The 25634-nt window shown below is 36.6% G+C and overlaps 2 protein-coding genes across 14 annotated transcripts in view; one reads left to right on the top strand and one right to left on the bottom strand.

Moving 5' to 3' along the window:
- GANC (glucosidase alpha, neutral C) overlaps nt 1–25316 on the bottom strand; it is a 132395-nt gene extending 107079 nt beyond the window's left edge. For 4 of the 8 annotated variants that reach the window (XR_013162352.1, XM_077127557.1, XM_077127558.1 and 1 more), the window contains exons 1-5: nt 25022–25316; nt 24432–24704; nt 21404–21466; nt 19943–20051; nt 13816–13943 (exon numbers count right to left, since the gene is read on the bottom strand). Coding sequence is in view for 4 of the 8 variants with exons in the window: in XM_077127557.1 (XP_076983672.1) it covers nt 13816–13943; nt 19943–20051; nt 21404–21466; nt 24432–24460 (329 nt within the window). In the remaining 4 variants the exon portion in view is untranslated. The remainder of the gene's footprint in view (nt 1–13815; nt 13944–19942; nt 20052–21403; nt 21467–24431; nt 24705–25021) is intronic. The other 4 variants (XR_013162353.1, XR_013162354.1, XR_013162355.1 and 1 more) reach the window with 1 other exon arrangement.
- Nucleotides 25317–25332: 16 nt separating this feature from the next.
- The window catches only part of TMEM87A (transmembrane protein 87A), an 80642-nt gene continuing 80340 nt past the window's right edge, over nt 25333–25634 (top strand). For 2 of the 6 annotated variants that reach the window (XR_013162357.1, XR_013162356.1), the window contains exon 1: nt 25335–25551. Coding sequence is in view for 4 of the 6 variants with exons in the window: in XM_077127568.1 (XP_076983683.1) it covers nt 25396–25551 (156 nt within the window). In the remaining 2 variants the exon portion in view is untranslated. Of the gene's footprint in view, nt 25552–25634 lie in introns of all 6 variants that reach the window. The other 4 variants (XM_077127568.1, XM_077127567.1, XM_077127565.1 and 1 more) reach the window with 4 other exon arrangements.

Below are 25634 nucleotides of genomic sequence, written 5' to 3'. Positions count from 1 at the left end.
GGCCGTCTGTTGCCCCGGCCTGGGGAAGCCCGCGCCCCTCGGCGATCTCACCGGAGCGGGTTCTTCCAGCCAGTCAGCCGTTCCAGAATGGGGTACGCTGTCTTCTTGTTCTCTGTCGTGGCTCCGGGAGCTGTTCTGTATCGTTTCTACTCCCCTAGTAGCTGTTCTGGAGGAGGAACTAAGACCTGCGCGTCTTACTAAGCCGCCATCTTCTCCGGAAGTCCTCTCTCATTGTGGTTTTGATTTGCATTTCCCTAATAACCAGTGAAGTTGAGTATCTTTTCATGTGCCTCTTAGCATCTGTATTTCTTCTTCTGAGAAGTATCTGTTCAAGTCTTTTGCCCATTTTTAATTTGGGTTGTTTGTCTTCTTGTTGTTGACTTGAAGAATCTCTTCATATATTCTAGATAGTAATTATTATCTGATATGTGGTTTCCAAATATTGTCTCCCATTGCACAAGCTGCCTTTTTATTTTCCTGACAAAGTTCTTTGATGAACAAAAGTGTTTAATTGTGAGGAGATCCCATTTATCTATTTCCTTTTGCAATACTCGTGTTTAGGGTGTAAGATCTAGGAAACCACCTCCTATTACAGGATATATAAGATATTTCCCTACATTTCCTTCTAACAGTTTTGGTCTTTAATGTTTAGGTCTTTGATCCATTTTGAGTTAAATTTCGTATAAGGTGTGAGATATGGATCCTCTCTCATTCTTCTGCATATGGATATCTAGTTCTTCAAACACCATTTATTCAAGAGGTTGCTGTGTCCCAGGTGGGTTGGCATGACTGCCTTATCAAAGATCAGTTGACCATAGATGAGAGGGTCTATTTATGAACTCTCAATTCAATTCCATGGTCAGTATATTTACCTTTACGCCACTACCATGCTGTTTTAGCCACTGTAGATTCATAATATGCTTTAAAGTCAGTTAAAGAGACCTCCCACTTAATTTTCCTTTCTTAAGATATTTTTAGCTATTCAGGGTGCCATGCCCTTCCAAATAAGTTTGGTTATTGATTTTTCTATTTCTTCAAAGTAAGTTGTTGGGATTTTAATTGGTATTTCATTGAATCTATAAATCAATTTTGGTAGAACTGATATCTTAACTATATTTAGTCTTTCAATCCATGAACATGGTATGCTCTTACATTTATTTAAATCTTCCATGACTTTTTTTTTTTTTTTAACAATTTTTCTTTAGTTTTCTGTATACAGGTGTTTTCATTCTTAAATTTATTTCTAAATATTTGATTCTATTAGTTGCTATTGTAAATGGCTTTTTTTCCCAATTTCCTCCTCAGATTATTTACCAGTAGTGAATAGCAACACTACTGATTTTTTTAAGTTCAAACAAATAAAAAATTTTTAACCTTATTATTTTATAATATCACATACATACAAAGCAAAGAAACAAAAAAGCAATAGTTTTCAAAGCACTCTTCAACAAGTATTTACAGGTCAGACCTAGAGTTTGTCATGGACTTCCGTATGATCTCAGATGTTTTTCTTCTGAGGATAGGAGGACTTCGTAGAATAAATTTTTTTTTATCATCAGAATCGACTTTTTTTGTGTGTGTGTGAAAAATAACATATATGCAAAAAAGCAATAAATGTCAAAACACAGCACCACAATTAGTTGTAGAAAAGATTTCAGGATTTGGCATGGGTTATAGTTCCACAGTTTTAGGTTTTTATTTCTAGTTGTGCCACGATATTGGAGATTAAAAGAGATATCAATTTGATGATTCAGCAATCATATTCACTTGTTAAATTCTATCTTCTCTGTATAACTCTACCATCACCTTTGATCTTTTTATCTATCTCTTTAGAGGTATTTTGGCCATTCTTAACTTTTTCATGTTGGAGGGGTCTGTCAATAATAGGGGGCAGGGAGATGGAACTGATGTTCTAGAGAGGCTGAGCCCTCTAGGTTCCAGGACTTATCTGGTCCAGGGACCCATCTAGAGGTTGCAGGTTTCTGGAAAGTTATTCTAGTGTATGGAACTCTTGTAGAATCTTATATATTGCCCTAAATATTCTTTAGGTTTGGCTGGAATGGTCCTGGTTGGAGTTTGGCAAGTTATGATATGCAGAAATGTCTAACTGAAGCTTGCTTAAGAGAACTTCCAGAGTAGCCTTTTGACTCTATCACTACTGATTTCTGCATGTTGATCTTGTACCCTGCCACTTTGCTGTACTCATTTATTAGCTCTAGCAGCTTTGCTGTAGCTTTTTCGGGATTTTTGACATATATATATATATGCAAGCAGTGAGTTTTACTTCTTCCTTTCCAATTTGGATGCTTTTTATTTCTTTTTCTTGTCTAATTGCTCTGGCTAAAAATTCCTGCACAATGCTGAATAACAATAGTGACAGTGGGCATCTTGTCTTGTTCCTGATGTTAGGGGGAAAACTTTCAGTCTTTTCCCATTGAGAATGATGTTATCTGGAGGTTTCTCACATATTCCCTTTATCATGTTGAGGAAGCGCCACTCTATTCCTAGTCTTTGAAGTGTTTGCATGAAGAAAGGATGTTGAATTTTGTCAAATGCTTTTCCGCATCAGTCGAAATGATCACGTGGTTTACACTGTGTATTACATTAATTGATTTTATTATGTTCAACCAGCCTTGCATACCTAGAATAAATCCCACTTGGTCATGGTGTATAATTCTTTTAATGTGCTGTTGGATTCAATTTGCAAGTATTTTTTTTTGAGGATTTTGCTTCTATATTTGTTAAAGAGATTGGTCTATAATTTTCTTTTCTTGTAGTACCTTTGTCTGGCTTTGGTATTAGGGTGATGTTGGCTTCATTGAATGAGTTAGGAAGCTTTCCCTCCCCTTCAAATTTTTTTGAAGAATTTGAGCAGGACTGGTACTCTTTCTTGAATGGCTTGCTAGAATTCACATGTGAAGCCATTTGGTCCTGGACTTTTCTTTTTTTGTGAGCTTCTTGATGAATGATTCAATCCTTTTATTTGTGATTAGTTTGTTGAGGTCATCTGTTTCTTCTTGAGTCAATGCTGATTGTTCATGTCTTTCTAGGAAGTTGTCCATTTAATCTATGTTATCTAGTTTATAAGCATATAGTTGTTCAGTACCCTTTCATTACCTCTTTTACTTCTGCAGAGTTGGTGGTTATGTCCCCTCCTCCATTTCTGATTTTATTTATGTGCATCCTTTCTCTCTCTCTCTTTTTTTTTTTTTTTGTGAGCTGAGCTAAAGGTCTGTGTTAGTTTGTTAAGCTGCCAGAATGTGATATACCAGAAATGGAACAACTTTCAAAAAGGAAAATCAAGTTTATGGTTCTAAGGTGATTAAAACTTCCAAATTAAGGCAAGGCTATAAAAATGTTCAAATTCAGACTATGAACAACTATTTGCAGACAAAGTAGATAACTTAGATGAACTGAAGAAATTCCTAGAAACACACAAACAGGCTATGCTGACTCAGGAAGAAATAGAAGAGCTCAACAAACAAATCACAAGAGACTGAAATCAGTCATCAAAAATCTTCCTACAAAAAAAAGCCCAGCATCACAGGGGAATTTTATCAAACATTCTGAAAAGAACTAATACCAACCCTGCTCAAACGTTTCCAAAAATTGAGGAAAAGGAACACTACCTAAATCATTTTATGACACTAACATTACTTTAATGTAAAACCGGGTACAGATGCTATAAGAAAGGAAAACTACAGGCCAATATTCCTAATGAGTACAGATGAAAAAATTCTTAACAAAATACTAGCAAATTGAATCCAACAACACATTAAAAGAATTATACACCATGACCAAGTGGGATTTATTCTAGGTATGCAAGGCTGGTTCAACATAAGAAAATTAATTTCAGTGATTCTGCACATTAACCAAATGAAAGGGAAAAATCACATGATTATCTCGATTGATCCTGAAAAAGTATTTGACAAAATTCAACATCCTTTTCTGATAAAAAACACTTCAAAAGGAAGGAATCAACGGTAACTTTCTTCATATGATAAAGGGCATAACTGAAAAATCCATAGCCAGTATTGTACCAAAGTGCTTTCATTTCATTTTACTGAAAGAGACTGAAAGCCTTCCTCCTAACATTAGGAATGAGACAAGGATGCCCTCTGTCACCACTAATATTCAACAGTACTAGAAGTTCTAGCTAGAGTGATCACGCGTGAAAAAGAAATAAAAGGTATACAAATTGGAGAGGAAGAAGTAAAACTTTCATTATTTGCAGATGACATGATACTATACTTGGAAAATCTTTAGAATCTACACCAAAGTTATCTGGGTTATTAAACAAATTCAGCAAGGTGGCAAATATAAAATTAATGTGCAAAAATAAGTAATGTTTCTATATACAAGCAATGCTCTAACAGGATTCATTTAAAGAGAATATTTCATTCAAAATAGCAACTAAAAGAATCAAGTATCTAGGAATGAACTTAACTAGGGAGGTAAAGGACTTGTACACAGAAAACTCCTACTTAACACTGCTAAAAGAAATCAAAGATCTAAATAGATGGAAAGACATTCCCTGTTCATGGATAGGAAGGTTAAATATAGTTAAGATATCAATTCTACTCAAACTGATATTCAACTCAGTACCAATCAAAATTCCAACAACCTAATTTGAAGACTTGGAAAAGTAGTTAAGAAATTTATCTGGAAGAAAAAGAGACCCCAAATAGCCAAAAGCATCCTACAAAAGAAGAACAAAGTGGGAGGATTAACACTTCCTGATTTTAAAACTTATTATAAAGCCACAGTGATCAAAACACCATGGTATTGGCACAAAGACAGAAGTACTGACTAACAGAATTGAATCAGGAGCACAGAAATAGACCACCAAATCTATGGTCAACTGATCTTCAACAAGCCCCCCAAATCCACTGAACTGGGACGAAATAGTCTTTTCAATAAAAGCTCATGGGAGAATTGGATATTAATAGCCAAGAGAATGAAAGAGGACCCCTACCTTACCCCTACAAAAAAATTAACTCAAAGTGGATCAAACACCTAAATATAAGAACTAGCACCATAAAGCTTCTAGAAGAAAAGGTAGGGAAACATCTTCAAAACCTAGTAATAGGAGGGAGTGTCCTAAAGTTTATACCCCAAGAACAAACAAGGAAAAAATAGATAAATGGGAACTCCTTAAAATCAAATGCTTCTGCACCTCAAAAGACTGTCAAAAGGTGAAGAGGCAGGCAACTCAATGGAAGAAAATATTTGGAAATCACACATCAGATAAAGGTTTGATATCCTGTATACATAAAGAAATGATCCAATATTGTGCTGCTACAAAAAGGAATGAAATTGTGAGGCATGCAACACTGTGAATGAACCTGTGAGACATCTGGTGCAGCAAAATAAGTCAGAAACAAAAGAGCAATTATTGTATGGTCTCACTTAGAAAATACTTATACGAAAACAGGGGCCCAGATTATAAATTCTGATGGCAGTCACATGTAGCCTGGAGTGATAATTAAGTATTCGAGAGGCTGTTTTATATATGTATAACCTGGTATTTACTGATAAGAATGAAGGCAATCAGGTCAGGATTAAGATAATTCAGAATACAGGGTAAGGATGATACTGTCTATACTTTAGAACCTCATCTAGTCTTTGAGACCAAAGGAAGAAAGGTTTATTTTGTCCAGAACCTAAATTTTCTGTAGCACATAATCTAACTGAACCTGTCTGGATAGATCATTTAAACAATCCAAACACAGGGAGCCCAGAGTAAGAATGAGGGCCTTTAATCCTGCATAGCGTAATGTAATGCCTGGATATATCCCAGAGTATATTAAGCAGATAATCAAAAAGTATTGGCAAAGTCCCTGATGGATGGGAGAAAAAATATGGAACCACTAAACTACCATGGGGGAATCCCTTGATACTGTGTCAAACATCAGGAACACCCAGATCAACAAGCCAAGCCCTCGATCTTGAAACTTGCTCTTGTGAAGCTTATGTATGCAGTAGAAAAGCTTAGCCTACCTACAAGCATGCCTAAAGAGTTACTTTCACTGAACCTCTTTTGTTGCTCAGATGTATCCTCTTTCTCTAAGCCTAACTGCAAGTCAAATCATTGTCCTCCTTGTTCTGTGGGATATGACATCCAGGGGCAAAAGTCTTCCTGGTGGCATGGGAGATGATCCCCAGGAATAAGTGTGGCCCTCACATCGTGGGATCAACAATACCATCCTGACCAAAAGGGAAAAATCATGTGTAACAAATAAGGTATCAGGAGTTGAGAGAATTCAAACAGAGTCTACAGGCTACTCTGCATACACTGTTATGCAAGTTTCAGTGAGACTTTGCTACCTACCATAACTTGCCAGACACAACCAAAACCATTCCAGCCAATCCTAAAGAATACCTAGGGTATTACATAAGGTTTACAAAGGTTAGATGCACTAAGGTAACTTTCCAGAAACTTAGCAACCTCCACATGGGTCCCTGGACCAGAGAAGTCCTGAAATGCAGAGGAGCCAGCCTCTTCAGAACATCAACTAGTTCCATCCCCCTAACCCATATTATCGACAGACCCTTCCCTTTTCTCTTTTTTTGACAACCCCTTCCAAGTGGAAAAAGTTAGAATGGATATGGCCCAAATAGTCCTACAGAGTAGGAGAAAGAACAAAGGTGATGGCAGAGTTATACAGAGAAGGTAGGGTTTAACAAATGAGTATGATTGCTGAATCATTATACTGATATTTTTTTTAGTCTCCAGTATCTTAGAGCAACTAGAAGTAAAAACCTAAAATTGTGGTATTGTAACCCACACCAAACTCTGCAATCTGTTCTAAAACTAATTATTGTGATGCAAGCTGAGTTTTTTTGCATATATGTCATTTTTCACAAAAAGGAAAAAAAAAGTTAGAATGGGCATAACCCAAGTATCCCTAAATATTGAGAAAAGGATCAAAGGAGAAAGTGGAGGTTATAATAGAGAAGTTAGTATTTAACAAATGAGTAGGACTACTGAATCATTTTACTGATACTTCTTTTACTCTCTAGTGTCTGGCAGTAGCTAGAAGAAAAAAACTGAAATTGTGGATGTATAACCTACACGAAATATCGAAATCTGTTCTAACACTATTTGTTAAAACTTTAGTATTAAAATTTAATACTTTTAGTACTTTTAAATTTATTGCTTTTTTGTATATTTGTTACATGTCACAACAAAAATGTCTAAAAACAACCTTCCAAATTCAGGTAGCCAATGAAAGATACTGTGGTTCAAAAATGTCAATGATGTTCAGGATTTCTCTCTCAGATCCTCCTAGTTTTACTCCAGTCTTCTTCAAAGGTTTCCCCTGGGCTCCATCCATTTTCCTTGGCTCTGTTAGTTCTGGTGGCTCTAAAGGTTTTTTTCTAAAATGGTTTCCTCTTAAAGGGCTCCACTAAGCAACCACACCTTGAAAGGGTGGAGACACATCTCCACAGAAACAATAAAAGATATCACCCAGGAACAATGAATGAAGACTAAAGATTTCTTTCCTTTCGTTCGCTTTGGGGTTTGCTTGCTATTCTTTCTCTAATTCTTACTAGTGAACAGTTAATTCCTCAATTTTCGCTCTTTCTTCTTCATTTTTCTTTTATTTTTTTGGTATGGGCAGGCTCCGGAATCGAATCTGAGTTTCTGGCATGGCAGGTGAGAATTCTGCTACTGAGCCGCCATTGCACCGCCCTCTTCTTTTTAAATATAGGTATTAAAGGCAATAAATCTACCTCTCAGCACTGCCTTTGCTGCATCCCATAAATTTTGATATGTTGTGTTTTTATTTTCATTTGCCTCAAGATATTTACTGTTTTATCTTGCATTTTTTTCCTTGACTCACTGATTGTTTAAGGGTGTGATGTTTAGAGTCTATATATTTGGGAATTTTCTGGTCCTCTGCCTGAATCTATTCAATCTATTATGATCTGAGCAAGTGTTTTGTATAATTTCAATCTTTTTAAATTTCTTGAGGCTTGCTTTGTCACCCAGGATATGGTCTATCCTTGAATATGATCCATAAGCACTTGAGAAAAACGTGTGTCCTGCTGTTGTAGGGTGTAATGTTCTGTAAATGTCTGTTAAGTCCAGTTCATTTGTCATATTATTCAAAATCTCTGTTTCCTTATTGGTCCTCTGTCTAGATGCTCAATCTATTGCTGAGAGTAGGGAATTGAAATCTCCAATTATTATGATAAAGGCGTCTATTTCTCCCTTCAGTGTTGTCAGTGTTAGCGTCATGTATTTTGCACCACTCTGGCTTGGTGCATAAATATTTATGATTGTTCTGTCTTTTTGTTGAGTTGTTCTTTTTATCAGTACATAGTGTCTTTCTTTGTCTCTTTTAACTGTTTTGCATTTGAAGTCTAATTTGTCAGATATTAGTATAGCTACCCCTGTTCTTTTCTGGTTGTTGTTTGAATGAAATGTCTTTTCCCAACCTTTCAGTTTCAACCTACTTTTGTCTTTGGGTCTAAACTGAGTATTCTGTAGGTAGCATATAGATGGGTCCTGGTTTTAAATCTATTCTGCCAGTCTGTCTTTTGACTGTGGAGTTTAATGCATTAACATTTAACATTATTACTATAAAGGCAGTACTTTCTTCTACCATTTTGTCTTTTGGACCTTGCATGTTACATTTAATTTTTTCCTTTTTCACCTTTACTAAAAGTCTTCATTTCTACACTCTTCTCAAGGCCTCTCCTACATTTGCCTATCTGCCTATAGTGCTCCCTTTAGTATTTCTTGTAGAGCCGGTCTCTCAGTTACAAATTTTCTCAGTGATTGTCTGAAAATACTTTAATCTCCCCTTCATTTTTGAAGGACAGTTTTGTTGGGTATAGAATTCTTGGTTGGCAGTTTTTCTCTTTTAGAATCTTAAATATATCATATCACTGCCTTTCTGCCTCCATGGTTTCTGCTGAGAAATCTACACATAGTCTTATCGAGTACCCCTTGAATTTGATAGATTGCTTTTCTCTTGCTGCTTTCAAAATTCTGTCTTTTCATGACTCCCTGGGGTGTGGACCTTCCTGGCAATGCGGGACAGAAATTTTAGAATGAGGCGAGACTTAGCACCGAGGGACTGAGAAAACCTTCTCGACCGAAAGGCAGAAGAGAGAAAAGGGACAAAATTAAAGTATCAATGGCCAAGAGATTCCAAACAGAGTTGAGAGGTTATCCTGGAGGTTATTCTTATTCATTAAATAGATATCACTTTTTTAGTTAAGGCATAACAGAGAGGCTGGAGGGAACTGCCTGAAAATGTAAAGCTGTGTTTCGGTAGCCATGTTTCTTAAAGATGACTGTATAATGATATAGCTTCCACAATGTGACTGTGTGATTGTGAAACCCTTGTGTTTGATATTTCTTTTATCTACCTTATGGATAGATGAGTAAAACATATGGATTAAAAAGAAATAAATATTAGGGGGAACAAATGTTAAAATAAATTTAGTAGATTGAAATGCTAATGATCAAGGAAAGGGAGGGGTAAGGGGTATGGTATGTATGAATTTTTTTCTGTTTTCTTTTTATTTCTTTTTCTGAATTGATGCAAATGTTCTAAGAAATGATCATGATGATGAATATACAACTATGTGATAAAAAAAGAATGCTTATATTGTTTGTTGATTGGTTTTATTAATAAAATTAAAAAAACAAAAACAAAAAAAATTCTTTGTCTTTGACATTCAACAATCCGGTTAGTGTGTGCTCGGAATTTGACTATTTGAATCTATTCTGTTTGGGGTACACCGCACTTCTTGGATCTGTAAATTTTACATCTTTCATAAGAGATAAGAAATTTTCAGTGATTATTTCCTCCATTGGTCTTTCTCCTCCTTTTCCCTTCTCTTCTTCTGGGACACCTACAACATGTACATTTGTGGTCTTCATGTTGTCATTCAATTCCCTGAGACCTTGCTCATATTTTTACATTCTTTTACTTTTATTCTCTTTTGTGTTGGATTTCAGATGTCCAATCCTCTAGTTCACTAACTGTTTCTTCTGTCTGTTCAAATCTATTGTTTTAGGTTTCCATCTCTTCCATTGTGCCTTTCATTCCCAGATGTTCTGCGATTTATTTTTTCAAACTTTTGAGTTCTTTATATTTGCCTTAACGTCTTCTTTATATCGTCCCTCAAAAAAATCAAATGTGATTTTTTTATGAGATTCTGAATATCTGTTCGAACATTCGGAATTAGTTGTTTCATCTCCTGTATCTCATTTGAAGTGTTGGTTTGTTCCTTTGACTGGGACATATTTTCGATTTTCCTAGTATGACTTGTTACTTTTTCTTGGCACCAAGACATTTGATTTCCTTAATTACTTTATTTTGGAGGTTGTTTTGCTCTCTTTCACCTAGGGTTTTCTTGCTGAATGGCTTTGTTGTTTATCTGTTCTTTGACATTCAGCTCAATTTATTCTAGACCTCTAGCATAGGTCTGTTTAACTGATAAGAATTTTTCAGGTTTTGTTTTTGTTTCTTGTCCTGCCTATATGGAGCCTTTTTTTTTTTTTTTTTTTTTTGAGGAGGGTCTCTTCAGATATTATAGACCCCAGTCAGATTTTCCCAGACCAGACAGGCCCACATCCTAAGAGGTGCGAGTAGTCAGCATCAGTTTTCCCTAAGGTTAAGACTAGCAGGTTGTCAGACTTTCCTATGAAGCCTCTAGACTCTGCATCTCCTACCCTGTCCAGCATGTGGTGCTTGTCTGCCCATGGCTTCCTACCAGCTTAAGGTGACATGGTGCTTTAATTTCAGTAGACTCCCTCTGCCACGGGTGTGAATGAGACAGAGGTGATGCAGTAGGTGGGTTTTGATTGTTTCTGTTTTGTTCTGGGTTACCATTCTACTATTTCAGATTTTTCCTTCTAGCTGCTCCAAAGCACTGGAGGATAGAAGAAATATATATTTTTTCTTTTTTGGGAAAAATAACACATATACAAAAAAGCAATACATTTCAAAGTAGATACTAACAACTAGTTGTAGAACAGATTTCAGAGTTTAGTATGGGTTACAATTTCACAATTTTAGGTTTTTATTTCTAGCTGCTCTAAGGTACTGGACAGTAAAAGAGATATCAATATAGTCGTTCAACACTCTTACTCATTTGTTAAGCCTGACCCTCTCTGTATAACTCCACCATCACCTTTGATCTTTTTCTCATTATTTAGAGATATTTGGGTATGCCTGTTCTAACTTTTTCATGTTGGAAGTGGCTGTCACTAATATGGGATGGGGGATGGAACTAGTTGATATTTTGGAAAGGCTGGTCCCTCTACATTTCAGGACTTATCTGGTTCAGGGACTTATCTGGAGGTTGTAGGTTTCTAGAAAGTTACCCTTGTGCATAGAACCTTTGTAGAATCTTATACATTGTGCTAGGTATTCTTTAGGATTGGCAGGAATGATTTTGGTTGGGTTTGGCAAGTTAGGGTAGGTAGAAATGTTTAACTGAAGTTTGTGTAACAGTAACCTTCAGAGTAGCCTCTAGAGTCTATTTGAACCCTCTCAGACACAGATATCTTATTTGTTACAATTCTTTTCCCCCTTGACTCACTGACCAAACTGCAAAATGTTGCTTTTTTTTTAAACTGCTCTATATCTAAATTTTTGATATTAGAATGGTTCAATGAACAGATATAAATTTGTGATATTTCTAACATAAAATGAATTAATCGGTTGAACTATGTACTGCAGAAAAAAATATGTTCTTAACCTTAATCCATTCCTGTGGTTGTGAACCCAGCGTAAATAGGACTTTTGAAGATGTTATTTTTAGTTAACATCTCATAAATGGCCCAATTTATGAGATTAAACCTAATCATATTACTGAAGGCTTTATGAAGAAAAGCCACATGGAGGAACAAGTTGGAAGCCAACGGGACTCAGAAGAAAAGGAGAGATATGGCCATATATGCCCTGCTATGTGAAGAAAAACTAAAGACCCAGGGATTTGAAGCAGAACATCTGAGAATGCCACAGTCTTTGGACAGAAAACAATGCCTTGCTAACACTTCTATTTTGGACTTCTCCTAAGGCTAAAATGGTAAGCTAATAAATACCTGTTGTTAAGCCAACTATAATATAGTACTTGTCTTAGCAGTCAGGAAACTAAGAAAACTTATTAGATTTTCATGGAAAAACAATCTATATAAAACCATGGTAATGAAGCAGTGAAAATCAAAGTATCTGGCATAATTTTATATACCCTGAGAAATTATATGAAAAAAATAACATAAATCCAACAGCCAAAATTGGGTTAAAATTTCATTGGAATATGTGTTGAGAACAGATGAAGATTTCATAGGTATTTCAAAAATGCTTTAGCCCCTAAAGTTTTTTTTTCACCTAGACAGTGATTTTTTTTTTAACTTTTGATCAGTCTGTTCTACATATATAATCAGTAATTCACAATATCATCACATAGTTGCATATTCATCATCATGATCATTTCTTGGAACATTTACATCTATTCAGAAAAAGAAATAAAAAGAAAACAGAAAAAAGTTCATACATACCATACCCCTTACCCTTCCCTTTTATTGATCACTAGCTTATTTTAACATTTGTTCCCCCTATTACTTATTTTTATTCCATATGTTTTACTCGTCTGTTGATAACGTAGATAAAAGGAGCATTAGACACAAGGTTTTCACAATCACACAGTCACACTGTGAAAGCTGTATCATTATACAATCATCTTCAAGAAACATGGCTACCAGAACACAGCTCTACATTTTCCCTCCAACCTCTCCATTACATCTTGACTAACAAGGTGATATTTATTTAATGCATAAGAATAACCTCCAGGATAACCTCTTGACTCTGTTTGGAAACTCTCAGCCACTGACACTTTATTTTGTCTCATTTCTCTCTTCCCCCTTTTGGTCGAGAAGGTTTTCTCAATCCCTTGATGCTGAGTCTCAGCTCATTCTAGGATTTCTGTTCCATGTTGCCAGGAAGGTCCACACCCCTGGGAGTCATGTCCCACATAGACAGGGGGAGGGTGGTGAGTTTGCTTGTTGTATTGGCTGAGAGAGAGACCATATCTAAGCAACAAAAGAGGTTCTCATGGGGGTGACTCTTAGGCCTAATTTTAAGTAGGCTTGACCTATCCTTTGTGGGGTTAAGTTTCATATGAACAAACCCCAAGATTGGGGGCTCAGCCTATAGCTTTGGTTGTCCGCACTGCTTGTGAGAATATCAAGAATTCAACTTGGGGAAGTTGAATTTTCCCCCTTTCTCACCATTCCCTGAAGGAGACTTTGCAAATACTTTTTTATTCACTGTTCAAATCACTCTGGGATTTATTGGAGCATCACTCTGGACAAACCAACACAATCTCACTAGACAGTGATTATTAATTTACCTCTGATTCTAAGTAAAACTGTGTCTGATACACCTCTGAGACTACCCTTAATTAAAAGTGAGTTAGTCCAATCATATAAATTACTGTTAACATAGGAGTTTGGCTAATGCATTAGATCTCTGGAGCCCTGCTGCTAGTTTGAGTCCGCAAATTAAATAGCTCTCCTATTTGCTCTCACACTCTGGATGATAAGTAGTAGGACAGAGATCAATAGTTCTGCCTCTCCCCATTAATAAGGACTAACAAGTCACATGTAGAAAAAGTAAAAACAGAAGGGAAACATACAAAATGAATTAACCGATCCCCAAATAACTGAAACTGAAAACGATGGTGGCTTTGAACAAACTAGGAGGCACAGACAAATCCTACTGTTCAAGGAGTAAAAAAAAAATCACATTTGAGGATATATCTAAGGTACCTTATTCCTTCACTTACCTGACAGTGCTTGGCTTGCTTGTCAGGACATCAGGAACTTCATATCTGGGCTTCAGAGGAGTCACTTCATTGATTTTAAGCCTGAAAATGTTTCCCTCAATACCACAAACTTCAGCCAAGAGTGGAATCTGGTTATAAACACACGAGATTGGCTATAAAAGGTTACCCTAATGATGGTCAGTTCTACACAAATTACAATCTTTAGAGAAGTATTTGTTTAAATTATTTAAATTATTATAGTCCAAGCAAAGTGGAGAACAATGGCAATAATAAAGGGAAAAGCTCCCCAATCTATTTATAGATTTACTTGGCTATACTTTTGATAGGGGCAAGAAACACCTTTCATATGTTCTATGGTGAGGGTAAATATACAATCTATTGTCCAAACCAGGATTTTTAGAGAGAAAAGGGGTCTCTAATAATAATTGTACCATATGACAAGGAGAAACAGTAACTGCCCTTAGAAAATTGGGACATGTGGCTACTCCAGCTATGATAAACTGTATATAATTTAAGCACAAGAGTTAGCCAAAAATATCAACTTCCCCAAAAGATTTCACTTTAACTTGAAAATTCACTTTTAATATGATGTTTATTTTGAAATATGAGTATTTGTATTTCAAAATAAACAAAATAAATGTGACTAAACTGATTCCACATTTTGACTGGGGCAGCAGAAGGGTGACTGACTGCACACTTTGATTTTGTCTGGAGTTGGTCCTCTATGAGAGGTAGAGAGCTAGCTGTCTACTGAATGAGCAGAGAGGGAAGTCAGCTTTTGAAAAGATAAACATTTTACAAAGCCATTATTTGGAGACCAGGTAAAACACCGCATGGGAAACTCACTGAACTTGAAATTAGGTTGGGTCCCTTCTACTTATTTGAGAACCAACAGCACCAAAACAATAAAGAATTTTATTTTTATTGCACTGGGATGTCTCTCTGAAGAGCTGCAAATATTGAATTCATACAAAGGTACTGCAACACAATGGGTCTTAAAAGAGAAAGATCAGTAAAACACACACTCGTATACACATACACACATACTTCTAGGTGTTTCTTTATAAGAAATATTTTTAAAATAAAGACTATGTTAGTTTCCCATTTTAAAATTGCTTCACGTTTTGTGATGTCTCTTCTTGTCAAGTTATGAGTTAGATGTACTGAGAAATAAAACACACAAACACACACACATAATTTAGATTTCTAGAAAAACCCAATTTCATTTTGGGGATTCAAAGGTGTATTTTTGTTGGTGGTGTTCCAAACATTGTCTGTAAACAATTAGAGAAAGCTGACTGAATAAAATACAAATTCCTAGAAGAAATAACTAGTTTTAGATTTCTAAATTACAGAGCACAGTCCTTTTTCTCTATCAAGCTCTCTGAAACACGTCATACTCTTCAAAATAATCAATGCAGCCATCTTAATACTAGAGTCAGGGAAAAAAAAAAAAAAGAAAAAGAACAACAGTTTAGGTGTTAAAGCCAGAATAAGGAGATTCCAACTGAGTCAAAGATGAATGGTAACAGGCCACAGGATGAATAGAGTAACATGGTAATAATCATTGGTGTTCTCCAGTGGTAGATGAAATAAAGTCTGCTGCCCTAAAATCAAGGGAATTCCTTTTTATAGGAAATAAGGCCTAGAGAACCAGTCAAGCATTGCTATCTTAAGAGGCTAGGCAATTAACGTAAAGTTCCGCCTACAATGGGAGATGAAGGCAATATAGAACTATTAAGAGAATACAGAATTAAAAAAATAAAACACAAACGAGCGCCACAAAAAACCACAGGAGAACAGAAATGGCTGGATTCAAGTTAAAAAACAAGGCATCGGGCGGGCCACGATGGCTCAACAGGTAGAGTTCTCGCCTGCCATGCCAGAGGACCCAGGTTCGATTCCCGGTGCCTGCCCATGTTAAAAAAAAAAAAAACAAGGCATCATGACAGATTCCAAACAGAGTCTAGAAGTTATCCTGGAGGTTATTCTTAAGTATTATATAGATATCACCTTTTTAGTTAAGGTGTAATGGAGAGGCTGGAGGGAATTGCCTGAGAATGTAGAGCTGTGTTCCAGTAGCCATGTTTCTTGAAGATGATTGATTGTATAATGATAAAGCTTTTGCAATGTGATTGTATGATTGTGAAAACCTTGTGTCTGATGCCCCTTTTATCTACCTCATCAAGAGATGAGTGAAACATATGGATTAAAAATAAATAATAGATAAATAAATAAATAAATAATAGGGGGAACAAAAGTTAAAAATAAATTTAGTTTGAAGTGTTAGTGGTAAATGAAAGCGAGGGGTAAGGGGTATGGCATGTATAATCTTTTTTTTTTCTGTTATCGTTTTATTTCTTTTTCTGTTGTCTTTTTTATTTTTTTCTAAATCGATGCAAATGTTCTAGAAATGATGAATATGCAACTATGTGATGATATTAAGAATTACTGATTGTATATGTAGAATGGAATGATATCTTAAGGTTTTGTTTGTTAATTTTTTTTAATTAATAAAAAAATTTTTTAAAAATGCAATATACTAGAAAAAAATAATAATAATAAATAAATAAATAATAGGGGGTGGGCCACAGTGGCTCAGCAGGCAGAGTTCTTGCCTGCCATGCCAGAGACCCGGGTTCATTTCCCAGTGCCTGCCCACCCAAAAAAATAAAAAATAAAAATAAAAATAATTAAAAATTAATAAGGGGAACAAATGTTAAAATAAATTTAGTAGATTGAAAACGCTATTATTCAATGAAAGGGAGGGGTAAGGGGTATGGTATATATGAATTTTTTTCTGTTTTCTTTTTATTTCTTTTTCTGAATTGATGCAAATGTTCTAAGAAATGATCATGATGATGAACAAACAACTATGTAATCATACTGTAAGAATGAAATGATCATATGGTAAGAATGTTTGTGTTTGTATGTTAGTATGTTTAATAAATATAAGAAAAAAGAAAAATAAGGCATCTAGATGAGAGGAACACAACGACTTTCAAAGAGTGTGTCATGCCATACTGGTCTATTGCAAATCCTTCATAAATGTACTGCCCAATTTTGGCTTAAACTGGGCACATGTTACTGGGTTAAAGGCAGTAACGTTTGTTAAATGAAAGGCTAAGCTGGGCAGGCTATATTTAACAGTACAGAATGGCACAATGTGGTCTAAAAGGTAGGAAATATGGCTAAACATCAAGCCAGCACTAAAAGACACTACTGGAACTTCACCTCTTCAGAATATAGGAAGGCAGTCAGGGCATTTAATTAGTAACATGATACTGTTAAAGAGTGACCAAGTAAATAGTGCTGTGGCTATAGATCCTTTTACTCTAAGACAGGATTATGATAAAATAGTGATCATACTGTATTTACATGTAATCACACTTAATGTTCTTTTGCATATCTGAGTTACTTCAAGTGTACTATCAGAATTTCAGATTTGAAAATGTGCCAAACACAAATGAAGCCAAAATCCTGTTAGATTATGCATTCTCTCTCAAGTTAGACATACATTTCTATTACCTTTCCAAAGTTAATTCAACTAGTGTTTCTTTTAGCGTTTTCATACTGTTATGTACTGTGAAAAGATTACTAAACCCTGTAAGAGAGTACAATTCATAGGTGAAAAAAACAGATACATAGGAAGTAGTTATGATAAATGCTGAGATGACAAGGATAGTTCTGCAGGAAACAAGGAAGAGGAATATTAACGATGAGTATAAGGTGAAGGGAAAGAGACGACTACCAGGAGGAGGGACTCGAGAAGGGCCTAAAGGGCTTAGTAGGCAGGAGTGGGTAGGCAAAATGCAACAAACTGCATCTAGTTTGTGCCCTCAGAGATCTCCCACTTTTAGTAAAACAGCTTTCTCTAAAACAGCTTTTTTTTTTTACTTTTCTTTGTCTGTGTATCCTGGTCTTGAAGTTGCAGCCCAAGAAAGAATCCTAATTATATGAGAGGAGGCAGTAATAATCCTACTTTCACCATAATGAACTAATGCAACCAAATGTACAAAACAAAGTTAAGTCTCTATTTTAACTTTTCAATTTAGCAAAAATTTTTTTCCAATAGGTCACCCTTTTCTAAGCCAATATCTAAATTTATTATCTCTTATTATCACCAACATAGCTTTCATATTTCAGGCACATGACTTCCTTAGTTCATACTATACATTCATTTCTATGATCTGGCTCATGCTGCTTTTTCTTTCAGCTTAAATTTTTTTTTAAAGTGAAAACACCTCTTTCTCCAAGGAAAACAGAAATAAACAAAACCTAAGAAACCCAGTAAGTAAAGCTATTTGGGTTAAAGGCAGTAGAGAGTGGCTCGGAGCCCTATCATTTAAGCCCCTCCTCTTCCTGAACTGAGCCACCTCCATGAAACCCCCCTCCCCCCAACCCCCAACCCTGTGGATGATGGTTTAAAAACCACTTCCTTGGGGCTTCTTAACTGCTGATTATTGCCCAATCTTTTCATCCAAACCTTGTTCTTTCAGTAAGTCTGGGATAAATACTATATTCTTCTATCTAATTCATTTAAGAATTTCTAGCTATTCTTTTTCTTCTTCATTTGGACATTATCAAACTAGGCTACAAAAGGATGTATAGTATAAGAGACTTGGATCAACAATAGAAGACCTATGACTTTGGTGATGCCATGACCTGAAAACACAAGGGAATCAAAGATCCCAAGCAAGGAGACAAATTCCTCCAGGAAAATAAATAGTATAAGAAACTGTAGCACTAGCTTATGGAGAGAGGCTAACCATTCCAACTGTGCAGCTAAGAGGTGAACTCAGTGTACTGCCACCATAACTATGTTCTTAAATTACTAGTGTACTGCCACCATAACTATGTTCTTAAATTACTAGTGTACTGCCACCATAACTATGTTCTTAAATTACTAAAAGTTGGCGACAGGAGCGGTGGATAGTGAACACAGAACTGTTAATATGTTTCCAGACCTATTTTGCATTTGGTCAAGAAACAATGGTTAAGGATTCTACAACTACTAAATGGCTAAAATCTCTAAAATTTCATAAGGAAGGTTGCATTTCAACTTTTGCAATTTTCTCATATGTGGGAATAAAGTTGGGACCCCTTATAAATAAAGGCTTACAAATGTATAGAGAACACTGTACAGGATAGTTTTTCTTCTTCTCTTGATAAGTTTCCTTAGTACAGAGCTATGGTAGTCATAAGATGACTTCTTAAGAGATTTCTTCTTAGTCAGCTTTCCAGAACTGGGATTTGTTAGAGTTAGTGGAGTTACTATCCAAGCTGTTACAGGACCAAGACAGCATGGATTTAATTGTATCTTTCAGTTTCATAAGTCATCACTTTAGCCAGGCTTATCTGAGAGGTCTTAAAAGCCTAGGATGTATTTAGAGGATAGGGGAGAATCTAGATTTAAGGGTCGGATTGAAAACAACAGGTACTTGTGAATAGTCACATTTCCTGGCCCTGTTCATAGCATTTCCTCTATGACTGGCCTTTCTGCATAGCACAGATGAGAAAAAGTACTGAAGACATGCAGTTCTAATCCTTTCAATATGATACTATGGTGACCTGCAGGTCAAACAGCTAAGCAGATGGAACATTTGTGACTTAAGTTTTCAAGTACGTAGTCCTTTGCTTACCCCCTGCTCCCCTGGTCCTCCCACATTTTGAGGTCTGGACATTAACTGAATTATGTACCTTGCTTGGGGTACATGCTGCACTGTACATTGTGTAAAAATGCTAGAAAGAGCGCAGGTGTTTGACAGCATCTAATAGATACAGGAGACAATTCTGGTTATTAGCTATGTAACTTTCAACAAGTGACTTTCTAGACTTCATTTTCCTTATGAAAATTGGGGACAGTACAGAATACTTCTTCGGGTATCATAAAGACTAATTAAAAGGAAATAACATTTACAAAACATCTAGGAAAGCATATAATATGCAGGCAATCTATATGTTGATATTCATTTTATCAAATAGTGCAGATGAAAAAAATGATATTCTTTCTCTGAGTTATTTTTCAAGTATATATAGTTTCAGTTAATCTTCGTGGAAATTTACTTCATTCAACCCAAATAACATAGAAACAAATAATCCTCTATAGAGAACATTTCTCTCTCACCTTTGTTGCTTCATTGGTGATTTGGAACCTGGTGCTGTCTTTGCCTGTTGTGACTGATTCTAGTAATACCCGATAGGTAGACTTCTTAGAGAGAAGCTGTTTCTGACGCCTACAGATATGAAGTACACAGATGCTTGAGAATTATTTGTGACTTTAAATCACAATAGATTGTATTATCATGTAAGAGCAACGTTAAATTCACTATTATATCTGGTGAACTGGACACATTATAATAATAATTTTATTATTACAGTGCTAATAAAATCAGTACCAGTAAGATTATTAATGAAATTGTTCAATGTAACACTGCTAAAGGATGACACTGAGTCTCCTTTATTGGGAAGTTGGGGCAATTTTTATAGATATTTATGAGTTGCTAATTTCCCTGCCTCTGCCTATGAGACAATATATTCTAGTGGAAGCTCAATATAACCTAGTGGTTTAGCAAGGTGATAAGGCATTCACTAAGGAATTCCAAGGTAACCATTCAAAATTAAAATATGATTTTCTTCCTATAGAGCAGAGAGTGAATAAATCAGAAATTTATTAACATATAAAACATTTTTTGATGATTTCAGTATCACATATATACGTATATATTTTATATAATGATTTTAAAGAAATCTTTATTATGGTGATGGGAATACAAAATGGTACAACCCCTACGGAGGGAAATCTGGTAACATTTAACAAAATTTCAAATGCATTTACTCTTTGACCCAGTAATCTCACTCCTGGAAACCTATCCTATCCCATATTTGTAGGAAATGAGATGTGTATAGCTCTTCAGTGTAGAGTGCTATTATAGCAAAAGATGAAGGAAAACTCTAGGGTTTTTGGGGACAGACTGAATAAATTCTAGTACATTTACCCACTAGAATACTACGCAGTTGTAAAAAGAGAGAAGGACAATCTCCATGTACACATTTGCAGGTTAAGTATGAAATAGAAAAAATGACGGACTCAACAGTATACTGAAAGTTACTTGGGGTAAGAAAGGAGGGTATATAAGAATGTAAGTATTGACAAAAAGAAAGACTGTTAAGGATAAATAAGAAATTAATATATCTGATTACTTCCAGGAACAAGATGGGAAGTGGCATAGAAGGGGACAGGAATGGGAGTAGCATTTTTCAGTGCATATCTTTTTATATAATTTGAATTTAGAACCTGGTTAGGGTATTACCTAATCAATGACATGTAATTTAAATATAAATTTACATACGTTTTGGCTTTTAAAATAAAATATGTTAAAAATAAATAAAAAATAAAATTGAAATATTCAAACAATACCTAAGTATATAAAATTAAAGTTCCCTTTCTGACAAACTCCTTAATCGTTAAATTTCCCAACCGTCCCTTGCCTTAGAAAGCATACCAGTTCTCAAAAACTTAATAAGTATCAACTTTGAAATATTTTCAGAAATGACTTGTTCTAGGCAATATATTTTCTTTCCTTACTTGTAGAAAGCAATCTTGCTGCAGTCTTTGAAAACGTTTTTATCCACAGCTTCATCTTCAACACTAAACAAAAAGACATTTGAAGAAAATTACTGTACACAGGATTTGTGAAACAAATTTGCATACCTTCTTTCACTATATTGTAAACATGGAGAGTAAACCTTTGAAGTCTATTCTGCAATGCAAAATTGTGTTGTGGCTATAACATAGCATTATAGCATTTGTGCTGCACGGTAAATCACTCAAGGTAAACGACAAAATGCCAAGTTCTAGGATTGCTCTGAAAGCAATGGAAAAAGAGCATTGCTGTATCATGTGAATATGGTTAAAAAAATTACAACTTGAAGAAGAGCTCTTTTAAAAATTCAAAATGACTAAAGGCTATGGCCACAACAGGAAAATCTGAAGTAGCAAAACCAAATAAAAAATCCAAATACTTCTTCAACAAAAATTTTCTGAGAATATTCTTATTGGAGGCTGGGCTCTGAGGAAGATATGAAGAGTTGGGTCAAGCTTTGTGCATGAGATAGCCTGACCAACAATCACAATGCTATATTAAAGTTATGTTCAAGGTGCTAGAATAAGAATAGGAATAGATGTAAAGGAAATTCTTTTGCCTTTTCAGATAATGTTGGCAATCTAGACATCATTATTTTATTTTATTTTTTTAACTTTTTTTTACTGTATAGTATAACATATATATAAAGTGAAGACATAAAAAAGCAATAGTTTTCAAAGCACTCTTCAACAAGTAGTTACAGGACAGATCCCAGAGTTTGCCATGGGTTACTATACGATCCTCTCATAATTTTCCTTCTAGCTGCTCCAGAGTATAGGATGTTAGAGGGCTTAAATATTTTTTTGTCATCACAATTGACAAAATTGTCAATTCTTTTTCCTTCTTTTTTGTGAAAAATAACATGTATACAAAAAAGCTATAAATTTCAAAGCACCACACCACAATTAGTTGTAGAACATATTTCAGACTTTGACATGGGTTACAGTTTCACAATTTTAGGTTTTTACTTCTAGCTGCTCTAAAACACTGGAGGCTAAAAGAGCTATCAATTTAATGATTGAGCATTCATATTCATTTGTTAAATCCTACTTTCTCTGTATAATTCCACCATTACCTTTGATCTTTCCATCTCTCTCTTTAGGGGTGTTTAGGCTATGGCAATTCTAAATTTCTCATATTGGAAAGGTCTGTCACTAATATGGGGTAGGGAGATGGAACTATCTGATGTTCTGGAGAGCCTGGGCTAGGTTTCAGGACTTATCTGGATCAGGGAGCCACATGGAAGTTGTAGGTTTCTGGAAGGTTACTTTAGTGCACGGAACCCTTCTAGAATCTTACTTATTGCCTTAGGTGTTCTTTAGGATTGACTGGAATGGTCCCAGTTGGGGGTTGACAGGTTTACGATAGGCAGCAATGTCTACCTGAAGCTTGCATAAGAGCAACCTTTAGAGGAGCCTCTCGACTCTATTTGAACTTTCTCTGCCACTGATCCTTTATTAACTACACTTCATTTCCCCCTTTTGGTCAGGATGGAATTGTTGATCCCACAATGCCAGGTCTGGATTCATCCCTGGGAATCATCTCTCATGTTGCCAGGGAGACTCACTTCTGGATGTCATGTCCCACATGGGGGGGAGAGCAACGATTTTACTTGCAGAGTTTGGCTTAGAGAGACTGAGGCCACATGTGAGCAACAAAAGAGGTCCTCCAGAAGTAACTCTTAGGCATGTCTATAGATAGTCTGAGCTTCTCTGTGACCTACATAAGCTTCACAAGACTAAGCCTCGTGATTGAGGGCATGGCCTGTTGATTTGAGTGTCCCTAAAGTTTGACACAGTATCAGGGGATTCCCTGATGGTAAGGTTTAATGTCCCCATATTTTTCTCCTGCTCCTCAGGGGACTTTGCCAATACTTTTGTTTTGTTTTGTTTGCATGCGCAGGCACCAGGAATTGAAACCCCGTCTCTGGTATGGCAGGCAAGAACTCTGCCTGCTGAGCCACCATGGCACATCCTGCCAATACTTTTTGATTATCTGCTCAATATACTCTAGGATGTATCCTGGCATTACAATAATCTATACAGGATTAAAGGACCTCTTTCTTATTCTGTGCTCCTTATGTTTCAATTGTTTAAATGAGCTACACAGATAGGTTGAATTAGATTATGCACTACAGGAAATTTCAGTTCCAGACCAAATAAACCTTTCTTCTGTTGGCCTCAAAGAGTATGTGTGGTTCTAAAATACAGACTCTGTCTTCATTACCCTTATTTTCTGAATTACTTTAACCTCAACTTGTTCAGCTTCATTTCTATCTCTAAATATCAGGCTATATATACAAAACAGTTAGAGGTCAATATTTTTTAAAACATGAACAAGATATCTGTACATTCCTACTTGAGTTTATGTATGCAAATTAGCCTCCATCTGATTTAGATAATTATACAGTACTAAAGGAAAAAAACCCACTGTCATGTGGAAGTGTGAATGAATATAATTGGAGTAGCATGTCCTTAATTATGTCAGAGACTATGACTGAACACAAATTTCAAATATTATGAAAACAAGCTATAACAGATACACTCGGCCACTCAAAAAACTGTTTATCATGAAAGTAATCACTACTTCATCAGACTCAGACTTTGTCATTGTTCATTATTGGTGGAGCTCCCAGATTTGAAGAATGAGCTCTAGAATGACACAGGAAGAGATGGGTACTGCTGAACTCAGACAGCTTACAATTCATGTGTTAAGGGAGTTCTGACCACAGCTCTTCCATCAGTATATTATTTGAGCATCCTGAAAGTATTTTATGAGGGGTCAGTTATAATCACCTAATTCCCTGGGGAACTGAGAAAAAACAATAAACATTAAGTGCATAAATAATAAACACGCAAGAAAGTGCAAACAACCAATATCAATTAAACCCTCAAAGCCAGTACTTTCTGGTACTACTCCCAGCCTCCCTGGGCCCTGAAGCCAGTGGCTGCAGGAGCACTGGGCCTTTACCTGACTTCCTCTTCCACCGCTGATTCCATCGCTTCCAGTCGTTGAGGCCAACTCCCTGCTCTCAGGCCAAGGACAACTGTCCGATTTTCTAAATTACAACTAGCATTTCAAGTACTGGGAAATGCAGTCCCCTCCAGGTTCTTAATTAGAGAAGAATATTAACGCTTGCTCCTGGGATTTCAGGGCCCCAGTTAGCATTTCTATACTTTTTCTGCCTGATAGGCAACGTGCTCCTCCACTGTCTTTGCAGAAGCGGCGGTTACGCAATGAGCCCTTAATCAAGAGATTAAGAAGCAAGTGCCTGGGAAAGAACCGAGAAGGCCTTCCTGATTGGGGGCGAGGCTTCCGCATTTCAGTGGTGGTTATGCCACAGATGGAGGAAACAGACTCATTCCCAACCCGTTGTTAGTTTTGCGTGGGGGAATACAGGCCGGCTCTTTGCTGGAGGCTGCGGTTTCCGACCAAATCCTCCCATAGCATCATACTTTTCTGGACCAGAAGGGGGCCTAGGAATCGCTTCTACCCGCCCCGCCTCCTATTCCAGTCTTTACTTAAATACCCCCGAAAAGGAAGAACTCTATCAGATTTACCGTTTTCCCAGTCTTTTGGTCTGGCCTTTGACTTTGACTTAGGTGGAGGGGCTGGGGCCAGGGGTAAGACAGACCCAACCACAGCACGGAATGCCTGCCTGGTCCCTAAACCCTTTAACAGCTGGGTGAGAGGAGAATGGGGAGATTTTGGAGCTCATCTTAACGGTCCAAGGTGACAAGGCACCGCACAACGACGCCTGCGCAACAGAATCAAACCCTCAAAAGCGGCGAGGACTACGGCCCAAGAGTAGGCGATAGAGTCGCAAAACAAGTCCCGCGAGCTTTCGAGGACCCGGATGATCCCGCCCACAAAGCAAAGCCGGAAGAGGGCGGGACAAACCGGAAGAAAGGGAAATGCTTTCGGTAGACACGCCATGGTTGTGAAGATGGCGGTGGCTGCGTGGCTTCAGGTGCTACCTGTCATTTTTCTTCTTCTTGGGGCTCAGCCGTCACCATTGTCGCTTTTCGGTGCAGGACCGGGGACCGTCTCTGCTGCTGACCGATCCAAGTGGCACATTCCAATACCGTCGGTGAGCGTTGACTTCAGTAGCGTTTGGGTCCGGAGGAGCAAGAGGTGGGGCTACGGTGGCCCAAGGGGTACAGGAAGGTTCCG

Source organism: Tamandua tetradactyla, chromosome 14 (assembly GCF_023851605.1).
Source record: "Tamandua tetradactyla isolate mTamTet1 chromosome 14, mTamTet1.pri, whole genome shotgun sequence".
Lineage (NCBI taxonomy): Eukaryota > Metazoa > Chordata > Mammalia > Pilosa > Myrmecophagidae > Tamandua > Tamandua tetradactyla.
Note: the sequence above shows the minus strand (reverse complement) of the source record. Positions and strands in the feature narration are given on the sequence as shown.